This window comes from Eptesicus fuscus, chromosome 6 (genome assembly GCF_027574615.1).
Source record: "Eptesicus fuscus isolate TK198812 chromosome 6, DD_ASM_mEF_20220401, whole genome shotgun sequence".
Lineage (NCBI taxonomy): Eukaryota > Metazoa > Chordata > Mammalia > Chiroptera > Vespertilionidae > Eptesicus > Eptesicus fuscus.
The window spans coordinates 54,194,714-54,210,691 of NC_072478.1; the positions used below are offsets into that span (position 1 = coordinate 54,194,714).

The window sequence follows — 15,978 nt, forward strand, 5'->3', positions numbered from 1 at the left end:
TCGCCGAGGCTTCTACAAAGTAGATTCTGACACAGAGAGCCTGGCGAGGAGCCCAGGCCGAATCCTCCTGGAATACCTACAGCAACTTCTGGAAACAACACAACTTCCGGTCAACATCTAAGGCTTCTGCAGGTCTCCAGAGGTTGCCTCCCTGAGCTGTTAGTGAGGAGATTCTATAACGGACAAACCAGGAAGTCGGGGAAAGTGAAAATAAGAATATCAAGTTAGGTTCTCCGAGGGGAGGGAATGCCAAGCAGGTGGCTGCCCAGAGCTCTGGGGGAAGCAGGGATTGGGTTTTATTACACATGTGGTTCCTTGAAATCTCACAACAGCCCAGAGGGGCGGATGTTGTTATTCCCCTTTTACAGATAACCTTGCTAAGCCTTGGTTTGCTTACAAAATTGACAGAAGGCCCCCAAGGTTTTGAGAAGCAGAATGAGGCTGCAAAGCCAGGCCTGTCGGACTCTAAAATCAGTGCTTTTCTAAGTCTGGACTGTCTTCCAACATGCAAGGAGCTCCAGGGCCCTGCCTGCATTTCAACCCTGAGACGGACTCAGCCAATGAAACGAAAAAGAAAAACAAAACAAGACTAATGGGAGATAATTTGTGAGTCTGAAGCAGAAAGAAAAAAAAAAAAGCTACTATAAAATTCAGACGTGTCTCTTTCTCTTGGAAAATCGACTTTTCATTATGGGGCTTTAATAAACATGCTAGCTTGAAAATAAAATCTCCACATTTATTTACAGCACAGCAAAGGAAGACAGGACTGAGGCCACACATCAGGGCAAAGCACACAATAAAAATGTCAAAAATACCCTAGCGAGACACAAGGGGCGTACGTAAGATGTGAGGATGCCTGGCCAGAGTGGCTCAGATGGTTGAGCCTTGTCCTGGGCACCAAAAGGTTGCCGTCATACCTGGGTTCAGTGCCCAGTCAGGTCCTTTACAGAAAGCAACTGATCAATGTTTCTCTCTCACGTGGCTCTCCGCCTCCCCACCCCCCCCCCGACACACACACACACACACACACACACACACACACACACACACACTCCTCTGCCTTCCTCTAAGCATATCCCACAGGAGGATTAAAAAAAAAAAAAAAAGATGAGAGTATACAAGGCATAATTTCTATACAAATTTAGAGAGAAGACTCAAAGAAATACACAGGACAAAAATCGTGCCCCAAAGAAATGAATGTAAACAGACATTTGTGGTCCATGGCCAAGTATGTGGGCCCTGTGATTAGCTTCAAGAGCTTACTGAAGCTGAAGGGAGACAACTGGATATCGCGTTACTCCCAGAAGCTTATGGATGCTGCTCTGCTGCCAAATATCAAATTTCCAAGTCTCCCAGCTCTGTGTCAGGGGAAGATGCCCTCATCCCCAAATCTCAGCCAAAGGTGCTGGATGATGAATGTGCAACAGCCAGTTTCAAGTGTTTGTTCCCCAGACGTAACTATAAACCGCAGCCACCTGACAATGTAGGGTCAGCGCGCCCTCTTCTAACTAAGGGCAACGACCAGCTGATGGCCAGTTATCTCACTGGGCCTCAAAACTGGGGGACACCCGTCATTTGAACAATCTTCCCATAAGCAACCAACTTCAGACTCAACAGTAAAACAAGTCTACGGGAACCACAGGTCACCGCGACAGAGACATCCAACTCCACCTCTGTCCCTTACAAGTCCAGAGGCTGGGGGGCCGCTTTCCCACCCTTCCTGTGCCTCTGTTTCCCTCTCTAAAAATGAAGGTATGTCTATGGGGATTAAAACGAAATGTCATTTACAGAGCAGGTAAAACAAGATCTGCTGACCACCAATGAGTAAAGTTCCATGGTTTTTGAGAAACACAAGAGGGCAACCTATCGAATCAAGCCATCTCTGCAGCCGCTGCTGAAGCCCAAGTTCTCCCCCTGCAAGGCCCCAGCCCCCCAACAGGAAGTGCAAAAAGAGCTAACCTCTGAGTAGCATTTACAAAGCTACTATAGGCGAATCGCAAGGTGATTCACTTCTCCTGCTCTTTTGGCCCCATTCCTTCTCACACTGGGCTATCTTAGACTTCAAGCTTTCTGAACCACCCAGGGACCCTACAGCTCACTGAGGTACGGGAGAAGGAACCGGCTTCCACGTCGCTCTTCACAGCACCCAGCACCCGAGAGCATGTCCTTTCCAATGAAGGCACGAGCTCTACCAGAGATCTCAGTGTGGGCACACCTTCTGTAACCAGGGGCCAGTGAGCCGGCGAGCAGAGCAAAGGTGCTAACCTACTAGGATGTGTCCTCCTTATTGGCCAAAAAAAAAATGCTGGAAATTCCTAGGACAGGGCAGTTCATCCCTTTGGGTTAATGATCACCCTCGTCTGATCTCTCTTCAAATCTGCATAGCTTTCATCCCCTTGTTACAAAAGCAACATAGGTTCATTTTAGTCAAACCAGTAATAAAACAGATGTGCAAAAAAAATAAAAAGTTTTAAAATATAAATTCCCCATTTGCTCTTCAAACAATAATCATAATAAAAGAGATAAAAAATATATAAGCCACCAACTTACAGGGTGAACTGACTGCCCTTGGCAAAAGGGTTGGAGCAGCAAAGTGGAGGGGGGATGGGCTGAGACACCCTCCCTGAAGTGGGGGAGGGGAGGGAAAAGGGAAAGAAACGAAAGCAAGGAGGTGAACACACCGTTTGCCTGTAACTGCTGCCACCTTGTAATTTCTAGCTGTGAGCCAGATTTCACAGATGTGTTAAAAAATATGTACGATGATTTTTTTTCTGAACCTGAAACAAATCATTCGTGGCTTGTAGAATACTAAGCCACAAATCAAGTGTGAGGGGCACTTTGCTATTTCCCGGGAAAATCCATCGACTTCCTAAAAAGCAATCGTGGAAGCAACATCAAGTGATGTGAAATGCCAAGTCACTGTCTATGGGAAAGCTCTTTGTTTGCCCAGTCTAAAGGAAGCAAGCCATTTATTTCCTTGCACACACAGCCTCGGGGTGACAGGCACAGGCTGTCCAGGGGAATGGGATTTTTAAGCCACTAACGTCCAGTCTGGGTGGACAGACATCTCTGCCTCGAAGCAGATCAGGGCGCCCCCTGGGAGAGAGGCGTCAGGAATACCTGGACATGCCGGATAAACCAGGCCCAGCCTCTCATCCAGTGAGAGAGGAGTCCGCCCCCCTCCGGACCTCCCAGAGCACCCAGGGCACCAACATCTCCCGCAACTAAGAGCTTCCCAAGATGCCGCCATCCCAGCATGGGAGCTGCCTGCAGAAAAGGCGGTCTTCCTTCTCACGGGAAATCTGTACAGGAAGCTGAAAACAATGCCCAATGTTACTTCAAAGAGATTTTCTTCTGTGGCAAGGAACTTAACAGGATTACTTGTCAAGGACCTGCCCCTTCGCTTACAGTGGAAGAAAACCTGTTTAGAGGGAACTACTTTATTGGGGGGAAAATGACCTGGGAACATGTGAAATACCTTGACCTATGATGTAATGTCCTCCAAGGAGACTGTGCCAGCGATTCTTCACTGGCCATGAAGTCACCTATCACCTCGCTGAGTGTACAAGTAAGTAATAGCTCCAGATTGATTGACGGCAATGAATAATACCCGCAAGTCATAAACATCAGCAGAAACCCAAGAAATCCAATTCTGCTGTATTGTTTTCTACCTGCCAGAGGCCACAGCTGTATTTGCACACCGCCTACACATTGGCTTCTCGGCTGCTGTGGGTTTCCTCTGCCGATTGGCTCTCCAGTGGCTGGGGTCACAAGCGTTTCTGTGCAACAGAGCTACCGAGGTCCCAGAGGTGATCACAAACATTTGGACTCCACTTTTCATGACCTGAGATAAGGCAAGTGTAAGTTTTGGAAAAGAGCGTCACCACCCTGGATCAAAACCAGGCAGCCCACGCACTGAGCAGGGTTTTTATGGCCCCACGGCAACACTGGGTTTATTAAAAGGGATCTTAATCAGCATTTACTCAGATCCAACTATATTTCATACTGTACAGCTGGTATGCAGAGATAATGGATTAAAAAGAAACAACACAACACTACACACTCAATGAAAACTAAATTTACAGAAGCTAAGGAAACAAAGAAAAATGCTATAAAGAGAAAACGGTGAGATTAATGCTGGGCAATTTCTGGAGGAGGAGTTTTTGATGTTTACAAAAAAGGAATATGGATCAGAAACCAAACATAGTTGCCTAAGAGACATTCAGTGATATACAGAAAGAAATGAGATTTCCAAAAGAAGAGCTTTATTTAATAATACATCATAATTAAGATGGGATATAAAATGTGTATTGATAACTACATCAATATCACTAAAATGTTCAGAGTTTAAGCCCCAGTGTCTATCATTAACTTTATAATCTACCTTGGCATGAGGGAAAAGGTTAGAGAGTGCTATGGACTGAATGTTTGTGTCCCCCTCTTCCCCCAGCCCTGCAAAAAAACTTCTAGATTGAAACCTTACCCCTGCCGTGAGATGGTGAGGAGACAGGGCCTTTGGGAGGTGATCAGGATTAGATGAGGTCATGAGAGGGGAATTCTCACGAGTGGGATCAGTGTCCTTGTAAGAGTAGCGCGGCCAGCAGTCTGTGGAAGAGGGCTCTCACCAGAACCTGGCAACTCACCCTCCACAGCTGCGGGAAATAAACTTCTGTTGTTTACAAGCCACTCAATCAAAGTATTTTTGCTATAGCAGCCCGAATTGACTAAGATAGATAGATAGGCAGGCAGGCAGGCAGAATGAGATTTGATATAGATATATAGGTACACATACACATACATGTAACTATAAAATAACACTAAAAGGTAAATATTAACTAACACTAGAAGGCAATATTTTCCTATTGTCAAGTATCGGGTATAGATAGATAAAGGCAGTATTTAGAATCTTCCTGTAGACAAGAGGACTAGAGAAAGATTCCTGAAGGTGAAAACAAAATTAGACCCTGAAGATAGGTCAGATTTGTCTAGAGCAAAGAAGGAAGGGAGACATTTCAGGCAGAGGGAATCAAAGTATGTGTGATGCACACAAGGGCCACTGGAGGATTAGGTTAGAAATGCACAGTTTCAGGCTCCCCCTCAAACCTAAGCATCACCCGGGGGTAGGGCTTAACAAGCCCTCAGTGGGGTCCTGACCTGAGCTCAAGTTCAAGACGCGCCCATGACTTCATGATAAATCTGGACCGCAATATGCTTTCAAGTAAATCCTTTAAGAAATATACAAACAGACTGGTGGTTGTCAGAGGAGGGGAGGGGGTTGGGTTGGGGGACTGGGTGAAAAAGTGAAGGGATTGAGAAGTACAGATTGGTAGTTACACAATAGTCACAGGGATGTAAAGTACGGCATAGGGAATACAGTCAATAATATTGCAATAACTATGTATGGTGCCAGGTGGGTACTGGAAATATCAGGGGGAACACTTTGTAAAATATATGATTGCCTAAGCACTATGCTGTACACCTGGAACTACTACAAAATAATATTGACTTTCAACTGTAATTTAAATAGAGATATACAAATTTAGGAGAAATATGGGTCTATTTTATCTAATGCACAGAAAAATTCAAGTTCTTGATGCCAGACTTCCTTCAATGTCTATTTTCCCCTCTTCCTTTTTGGCCTCTGTGTTGGAGTGCTTTTCATGACATTTTAAAATTTGTGTGAATGGGAAGCTGGGGAATTCACTCCTCATTTGATTTATGACCAAAAATATCAAGCTCTTCATGTTTCAGGATGGACGTGCTGTGAATTGAGCACTGGCTATACTGTGGCTCCTGTCCCTTTTCTACAGAACCACGATGGAAGAAGGATGCCTGTCTAAACTGTACTCCACTGACCATGACAAACGCTCTCTGAAAGGAAAAATTAAGAGATCTGGTGTTTGCTTTAAACATATACACGTGTACCGAATTCCACCCGGGAGTGCCCAGGATTACAGATTCCAGGTTCCTATGTACCCACTGTCACTGTTGCTAAGATTACTAAAGAGAAAAGAATATATTCATTCAGGAAAAATGATAGTAAAAATTACAAGCATGTTTGAGTAACATCTAATTTAAACCCGCAACATGCAGTCTTCAGCATGCACAGATGCTGATTTTGGGGGGATTTCATCTGGAGACTGTGATTCCTACTTTGAGTTTCACTTTGCTTTTCGGTTAGATTTTCAAAGTCTTCAGATCACCCCAAATTTTAGCATACCAAGTTTCTCCAGCCCCTTTTAATACATAATAAGTTCCTAATGATGTCATGTGAATCCAGTAGTAACAATAAAAAGCCATGTAATGTGACGCACACTTTCCAATTCCATTTAAAGTCCCAAGAATGCCCGACTAGGGTTGAATGACATCATTATCTCTGAGTTATTTTAAGCAACCTTTATTATTTATTAATTTATTTTTTATCCTTACTTGAGGACATGTTCACTGATTCAAGAGAGAGATGGGGGGTGGAGGATGGGGGTGAGAAAGAAACATTGATGTGAGAGAGAAACAGTGAATGGCTGCCTCCCAACTGGGGACTGAACCTGAAACCTAGGTATATGCCCTGACCAAGAATCCAACCAAAAACCTTCCGGTGTATGGGATGATGCTCCAATTAGCTGAACCACCCAGCCACGGCTAAAAGTTGTTTGTTTGTTTTTAACTTTAAACACAGGATACCCAAATACTCTCAGGCTGAATTATAAAATGAATTTTGGGTGCAATTTGATTGAATATTCAAGTAAGGCCATGGAATTATTAGTGGAGCTCCTTTTTATCTTTCTGAGCATTTGTTTGAAATTTGATGCTCTTTTGATGACCCTCCACACCAGCAATCCGCATTCACTCCACAGCCTGGTAAGCACAGAAAGACAGACCTTCAGGTAATCAAACCAGGTCCAAGGAATTGTGTTTGTATTAGTGTTGGTTGTCCTAATATCCCTGAGCTGACCTGTACATGTCTAGCATGAAACCAAACTGAGAAGATAAAATCAGATATTCCATCCATCAACTGTCAATTATACAGGGTACGATGGAGTCAATAGAGCAGAATGCTAGCTATAAAGCCCTCAAAAATCCACACAACTAAAATATCCTTCTACCAATAGCTTCAACAGCCTATCGATCACAATACACGCATTCTCATGTCTGCAGAAGTTTGCATAACCAGTGGGAACGCATCCTGAGGAGGACAATAACTAAGTTCCTTAGTGCAACCCAAAACTGACATGAGCTGAACTTGAAAGAGATGGGAAACAGCACCCATCCACCCCTTCCATACCCATCCCTCCCATACCCACCCCTCCCATTCCCCTCCCCCTCCCATACCCACCCCTCCCATACCCCTCCCCTTCCCATACCCACCCCTCCCATCCCCCTCCCCCTCACATACCCCTCCCGTTCCCATACCCACCCTTCCCATACCCCTCCCCCTCCCATACCCACCCCTCCCATACCTACCCCTCCCATACCCACCCCTTCCATACTCGGATCACAGACGCTGCTCAGGAAAGGCCTTTTGTAGGGACCTTTCTCCCTTTGGCAGCCCAGCTGACAAGAGAACAAAGGTTCTCAGATCTAACAGCTTCAGTACCCACTGGCCATGGAAGCTTCTAAACAAATCGCACCAAAAGGTCAAAGGGGGAAAAAGGGGGCATATGTAATACTTTCAATAATAAAGATTAAAAAAAAAAAATCCACACCAAATAAACACAGTGAAACTTACGCAGCGGATGCCCAGTCCCCGTCAGCGACAAGGTGGTTTCTGTCTGGTCCAGGAAGCCCCTGGACAGTGGCAGTCGTGGGAGATGGGGAGGAAAGTGAGTCCAGACTGCTGGTGGGGGTGTCCTCCTTCGAAGGGTTAGGGCTGTCACCTGTGGAGGAGAAAAAAATAAGGCATCAACTTTCAAACGAATACTCAGAGGAGGGAAAAAACCCAACTCCCCAACTCCACTAATAATTATACCATATCACCTGATTAGTCAATCAAATTATATCCAAAATTACATTTACAAAGCAGCTTGAGAGTACTGGGTGTCCTGACTTTAAAGATTTTGTTAGTGTTTTTTTAATCAAAGATGCTTAAAATACATCATAGATAATACACAGTGAGGAGTGTTTTCCCCAGGAGAAAATACAATGATCAAAATCAGATCAAATGGAAGATGAAAGCCTTAATAGCGGCCACAGTGACTGCCTAATCTCTAAGGAGCACTGTTATAAATTACAAGAACAAGTCAGAGCAGCACACCAGCCCCACAAGGTCCAACCTCTCGCTTCCTAGTCACCTGATAGTTCTTTTTTTAAATATGTTTTTAATTGATTTTTTTAGAGATAGGGAGAAAGAAACATAGATGTGAGAGAGAAACAGCAATTGATTGCCTACAGTATACACCCCAACCAGGAACCGAACCGGCAACCTGGGCATGTACCCTGACCGGGAATTGAACCGGTGACCTTTGGGTGCACAGGACATCTCTCAACTGAGCCACACCGGCCAGGGCACCTGATGGTTTTTTAAGACATTGCCAATCACCACTTAGCACTTAATAAATTAAAAAATTTTAAGGGACCTTGTCTTCTGAGCTGGATTACAATTAAAAAGCCCAACTTATTAAAATCCCAGATACAGAGAAATTCCATTTCCCCGTGAACATTAGGGAGGATGTGATACAAGAATCGAGCCCAGGCAGTGACTCCAGAAGATGACATCAAACCAAAACTAAAAGGCACTTCTAAAATGGGTTGCATGATTCATTTATTCACAGAGGACCACTTTATGGAATATGTTTAGCATCATTTGTACACATTATGGTAGAAAATACGGAAGATGGAAAAGAGAGGCCCCCAAGAGCAGTGGTTTCCCTCAACTGGTCTTCTTGTCTTCTTGCTGTCACAGTATCGCAGCTGCTACAGACACACATGAACAGCACCCATCAGGGCTTGAAACCCCCCTCAGCAAGACTGACATTCCCCTAAATATTAACTATTCTACTGCCTTGTAGAGGTAGCAACATTCTATTAAGATGGCCCTGATTTGGCATTTGTTTTATAGGTGATGGGTCTCAATAGCTGGCCAACAAAGTGCAACATGGAAGCAGATAATACATAAGGTGGGAGTCCACACCATCAGGCACAAAGAGCTTCTAGCCAATCAAACCTTACATTTCTCCTCAGCCCTAAATCCTCGAAACAGAGCATGCAGAAATGCCAGGAGCAGCAAGGAACTTGCTCTCAGAAAGCCATCTCAGACAGCTTTCACTTCTAGGAACAGGAAAGCACATGAGAAACGCTGGGATCTGATTAAGCTAGATCCCAAGATGCTAATCCTGAAAATTGACTGTATGAAATCATTCTTAACAGGTGTACCGTTGATAAGGTGGATTTTTTTTTTCAATAGATGGAGTTACACATATCTACAATAATTAGAGAGAAATATGCAAATTGACTGTCACTTCATGATGCCCACCAGCCAATCAGGAGTGAGTATGCAAATTAACCTCATCACCTCTGTGGAGACTGACAGCAGGGAGGAGTCAGCTCCCAGCACAGCCTGCTTGGCAGTTGCCGCGGTGTAAAGCAGGCAGGCCCTGCAGAGAGCAGAGAACCATGGGGAGTGGGCCTACACCATCAGTAGGACATCCTCTGAGAGCTCCTGGATTGGAGAATGTGCAGGTCAGGCTGAGGGACACCCACACCCCCCCGCACGAATTTCGTGCACTGGGCCTCTAGTGTTGATAAATATGCAATTTGATATGTATGGTATTTTGTTATATTGACAACAAGCCTCAAAACTTCATATGTCAAATTTGCTGAAGGTGTTAACATCATAGATATTTTTACACTTAAATATGTTGAATTTCGTGCCAAAAAAAAGAGCATTTGCGGGAAGTTTTAATTCATTACTTTATTTTGAAGAAAAGTGCTGCTGAATATTTTGGGAAGCTTATGGTGAACATGCTCCATCTCAAGATACTTGTGAATGCTGGTTTAAACACTTTAAAAGTGATGATTTCGATGTGAAAGACAAAGAACATCCAGGTCAACCGAAAAAGTTTGAAGACCAACAATTACAAGCATTATTGGATGAAGATGAGTGTCAATTTCAAAAACAACTTGCAGAAAGATTAAATGTTGATCAGCAAACAATTTCTGATCATTTACAAGTAATGGGAAAGATTTTAAAGGAAGGAAAATGGGTGCCACATCAACTGAAAGAAAGACAAATGGAAAACCGAAAAGTCACCAGTAAAATGTTGCTTCAAAGGCATGAAAAAAAAGTCTTTTTTGCATCGAATTGTGACTGGCGATGAAAAGTAGATTTATTTTGAGAATCCCAGATGCACAAAATCATGGGTTGATCCAGGTCAACCATCAACATCGACTACAAGGCCAAATCACTTCAGAAAGAAGACAATGCTCTGCATTTGATGGGATCAGGAAGGTGTGGTGTATAATGAGCTTCTAAAACCAGGTGAAACCATTACTTCTGATCACTACCAACAACAAATAATCAATTTGAACCACGCTTTGATCGTGAAATGACCAGAATGTTCCAGAAGACGCGGCAAAGTAATTTTGCTTCATGATGACACACCATCACACACTTCAAAGCCAGTTAAAGATACGTTAAAAGACCTTGCCTGGGAAGTATTAACCCACCCGCTATATTCACCAGACCTTGCTCCTTCAGATTACCACTTGTTCCAATCAATGGCACACTCACTTTCTGAGCAACACTTCAAAACATACGAAGAAGTGGAAAATTGGGTCTCTGAATGGTTTGCCTCAAAACAAGAAAAGTTCTATTGGGATGGTATCCAAAAATTACCTGAAAAATGGGGGAAATGTGTATCTAGCAATGGACACTACTTTGAATAAAACACTTTTGATGTTTCTCTTAAAATTATCGTATTTTCTTTGATTACAAAATCCACATTATTAACCGATACACCTGGTATTTAACTCTGACCCAGTTTGCAACTAAAACTAAGGGAGAGAACCTTAGACATGGAAATCTAGAAAAGCTGAATTCATGGAAGTAGATGATGAAGGAACATCGAGCTCATTTGCAGAAAAGAACTAGATGGGCTTGAGCTATCCAGGCCCCAGGGAAGAAGTAGCCTGTGTTTCCTAGTGGGCTGTATCCCAGAACAAAAATAAATCAAAAGGAAGTCCTAGTGGTCTATCATTGGGTTTAAACTTGGCCCTTCTGCGTGGGGCTGAATGGCTCTAATTAGCTAAGCTCGTTTGCAGTGGGGGGCGTTAGAGATGATGGCGAAGGATGGAAGGAGGGATTCTTTATGGGGACAGTTATGGGAAGATACCTGGACGATCCCGTACAGAAGGCTCTGGGAAGGATGTGTTTTCTGAGCCTTTTCTTTCATGAGTGTGCTGTCAGGGAAGGTGTGAGATGTGGTGGGGCATGAGATGACCTGATGTCTGTGATCACGTCTTCTCCCTGGTCTACGTCACCCCGTAAAGCCTCACTCTGTCCCCATTCACAAATGTGCAACACAGTCTACGGCATGATTCCTCGTTCAGTGAAGTCCCTTTTTTATGGCCCTTCTCTACAAAAGTGTTTAGATCATCAGTCATTCAGCCCCACACAGAGGGGCCAAGTTCAAGACAAAAGAACTGAAACCCAATGAAGACACTATGACTTCCTTTTGACTTATTTTTGTTCTGGGACACATTCCCCCCCCGACCCCCTGGAAACACATGCTACTTCTTCCCTCGTGCCTGGATAGCTCAAGTCCATCTCGCTCTTCTCTGCAAATGAGCCCAGGACTGCCAGGCCGCTCACTGGTGTTCCTCATCATGAGTAAGGGCTGTCTTCAAAATTAAGAACATTTCAAAACAGAAGCCCAGCATGGGGCCTAAAGGAAACTCCTGAACATTTATCTGCACAACAGCTCCCACTTCAGGGCCTGGCTAGAAGTAGCAAAATAGGTTCAGCTCTGAAGCAGACAGGATAACCTTAACATGAGTCAGACACACACACAGCTTGCTGGCTCCGGAGGCTGGATGCCAGCCCTCAGCTCTCTGGGCCCCATTCCCTGACTGCAGGGCATGACAGAGCAAAAGCAGCAAACAAGGGCCTGGGACCAGCTTACTCCCTGAATCACTCCCACAGGGAGAAACCTGTCAATGAGAAGCAACTGTGGGGAACTGGCGATCCAGGGTCTAATGTTACTTTCAAAAGACACCCGAACTGTGTTTACAAACAGATACCCCAGCTCATCCACACTGCCCCCAACCCTCTCCCCAAGCCAACTGACACAGCATAAACTGTCATTCAGTGGATTACATCCCGTTCTATTAGAATTTCTCCCTTCCTTCCCGCCATACAGTGGCGATCTGAACCCTCGGGTGAAAACAATATCGGTAGAGGGGAATATGTTTACACAAACTGATCAAACGAAGCGATACCTCACCCTGCTTTTAAAGGGCACATATAACTCCTTTTGCCTTCGCTATTCAGGAATGAGCTTATTTACTTGAGAATCATGGAACTCAGGGAACACCAACACCAAGTGCATCAACAGTAAACACTCATGCGCATGTCTGAAACTTTACTTCCCCAAAACCAAATCACTACTTTTCACCTTGTATGAAAAGAATACGACTTAAAAAACAAATTCTATGTTCAATGATTTCTGGAATGAAGATTTTTAACTCCTATGAAACTAACGTGTACTTGAGAATTAAAGTCAGATACTTTCATCACTTTTCACATTTCATTTAAGTGTCACACAACTTCTTAGGTGTTGCACAGTAACAGGCTTCTACGGACAGAGTAATCACCTGTGAGCAGCGAAGTTGTTCCAAGTAAGTGAACACAAATGGTGCTGACCGGCTTTCCTTATGAACAGACTCCAAGACAAGAAACTCACTAGAAGCGGAACTACCACTGTGCAGAAGAGAAAACGACCCTCATAACGTCCGGCTTAATTCCCACCCTTCCTGCCTCTTCTCTCCTTTCTCACAACTGTAAGCAGAAGTCAAGTTCGCATTTCACTGTCATCTAATAGTTTCCTGACCTGGTTTTACATCCCCATTTCTATTATGCATTTTTTGAGGATGGAGACCATGTCTCAATCTTGGTAATCCTTGAAGAACACAATGCAGAGCCAAACAAATCACAAGTCTTCAGAAAATACCGACAGTGGACTCACTTCCACGAGAAATATCGTGAACACAGAAAGCCAATGCTCATAGGAATTAAGAAGTGAAAAACACTACAAATCTCAAAGTAATGTTAAAAAATCTGCACCCAGCTGCCAATTATCATCCTCTCCCCGTTCAAGCCACACACATCTCTAACTTTCTATATTCAATCAACAAGCATTTATGGAGCTTCTACTTATGTACAAGGCATACCACAGATGCTGAGTTATAAAGGTGAAGAATCAGTCCCTAACCGAAGATGCTCATAGCGCAGTGCGGAAGACAATCAGATAAAGACAAACAAGCAGAAGGTGGTGCATGTGTTAAGATGATGGTATCAAGCAGCTTTGAGATCCAAAGAAGGGAATTTCCAAACCTGCCCAAGGTGGGAATGAAAGATGTGGGAGTCAGGCAACGGGAATAAGAAAAAATTATCACTAACCTTTCGAGAAAAAAAAACACACAAACTCATAAAGATAAACAACCCAATCAAAAAATGGGCAATGAACCTAAATAGAAACTTTTCAAAAGAGGACATAAGGAAGGCCAAGAGACATAAGAAAACATGTTCAAAGTCACTAATCATCCGAGAGATGCAAATCAAAATGACAATGAGGTACCATCTCACACCTGTCAGAATGGCTGTCATCAACAAATTAACAAATGACAAGTGCTGGCGAGGATGTGGAGAAAAAGGAACCATCATGCACTGCTGGAGGGAATGCAGACATGTGCAGCCCCTGTGGAGAACAGTATGGAGTTTCCTCAAAATACTAAAAATGGAACTCCCATTTAACCCAGTGATCCCACTTCTAGGAATATATCCCAAGAAACTAGAAACACCTATCAGAAAGGATATATGCACCCCTATGTTCATAGCAGCACAATTTACAATAGCTAAGATTGGGAAACAGCCTAAGTGCCCACCAGCAGACGAGTGGATTAAAAACCTGTGGTACATCTACACAATGGAATACTACGCTGCTGTTAAAAGGAAGGAACTCCTACCATTTGCAACAGCATGGATGGACCTGGAGAGCATTATGCTAAGCGAAATAAGTCCGTCAGAGAAAGATAATTATCACATGATCTCACTCATTTGTGGAATATAATGAACATAAACTGATGAACAAAAACAGATCTAGAGACAGAGAAGCATCAATCAGATGCTCAAACCTCAGAGGGAAGGGAAGGGAGGGTGGGGGTAAGTGGGAGAGATCAACCAAAGGATTTGTATGCATGCATATAAGCATAACCAATGGATACAGACACCAGGGGGGTGAGGACATTAGCAGGGGGAGGGGGGGAATGGGGGGATAAGGACACATATGTAATACCTTAATCAATAAAGAAAGAGAAGAAAAAAAAAGAAGGCTTTTTTGTTTTGAAGTTTCTTTAATTGTGTCTTTAAGAAATAAATTGAAAAAAAAAATATTTAAAGACATAAATAAATGCTAAAAAAAAAAAAAAAACTCATAGAGAAAATATCAAGACTGGAAGCACAGAAATAAGCAGGTGGCAGTTTTCAGAGCTACAAGTAGTTGGATTTGTCTAGAGAATAAGGCCAATAGCCAGAATATGAAGGAGGGTGAAGTTCTGAATATACCAAGGTATTTGAATTTGTTCTACAGGCATTGGGAGGTTATCGCTGAGATAAAGCGAAGAAGTGAGGTGATCCAGAGAATGGATTCAAAAGGGATTCAGGTACTGCAGTCATTAGAATTCTCTGAATAGATGAAGGGGAAAGGGAGAACCTAAGATGACCTTCAAATTCTTGACTTAGGGAATAAAAAGACTTGGTTCTGAACCAAAGCACCTAGGTGAACCTGGAGGAGGCAAAAGGGGTGGAAGGAAGGTAGAAAGAAGGTAGGAGAGGAGAAGGCTCCAACTCATCAGACCCATGTTTACACACACAAAACCCTCCTTCATGATGCGCCACAATTCTAAGAGCACAGACAAAACTAACACAGTCAGCAAATGCAACAACAACAAAACTACTCAGAGATTTAGAGCTTTGTACTATGTAGAATAGAAATGGAACTGCCAACATCCAGGGCCCAGAAGAAATAAATTGAAAGAAAGAAATATTTAAAGACATAATGACCAATTCATCAAAATTAAAGAAACTTCAAAGACCTCAATCCAAAGGATTCGGAGTGCCAAACAGGGGAATTAAAAAAAAAAAAAATAAAATCCTGTTTTAAGATACATTATTGCAAAATTTAAGAATCCTATATAATAAAAGGGGTAATATGCAAATTGACCCTAACAGAAGAACTACTGGTCACTATGACACTCACTGACCACCAGGGGGCAGATGCTCAACACAGGAGCTGCCCCCTGGTGGACAGTGCACTTCCACAGGGGGAGCGTCACTCATCCAGAAGCCAGCTCATAGCTGGCCAGCGCAGGGGCGGTGGCGGGAGCCTCTCCCACCGCCACGGCAGCGCTAAGGATGTCCCCCAAGGGGTTCCCAGGGCTGAGGGACACCCTCCCCCCAGTGCACAAATTTTCATGCACTGGGCCTCTAATATTAAAAAAAAACAACACAAAAACTGAAAGTGCAGGTCACATAAAAAACAACAACAAACTGACATTAGAGTTCTTAATAGCATCAATGAATGCACAACAATATTGAAATAATATATTTAACGTATCAAAGAATTTTGAACAAAGAATTATTCAATCTCACATTCAGATGTGAGGCCATAAAAAATTATTACACATAAATACCCAGGTGTGCACACAAAGAACTATATTGATAACACACAAAGAAAAATAATATGAGATGTTCAACAAACTTGATAA

General features: G+C 43.3%; 1 protein-coding gene across 1 annotated transcript in view; it reads right to left on the minus strand.

The window, feature by feature from the left end:
• The window catches only part of ARHGAP10 (Rho GTPase activating protein 10), a 263,229-nt gene that overhangs the window by 13,232 nt on the left and 234,019 nt on the right, over window positions 1-15,978 (minus strand). The window contains exon 20 of the mRNA XM_008143974.3: window positions 7,727-7,874. Coding sequence (XP_008142196.2) covers window positions 7,727-7,874 — 148 coding nt within the window. The remainder of the gene's footprint in view (window positions 1-7,726; window positions 7,875-15,978) is intronic.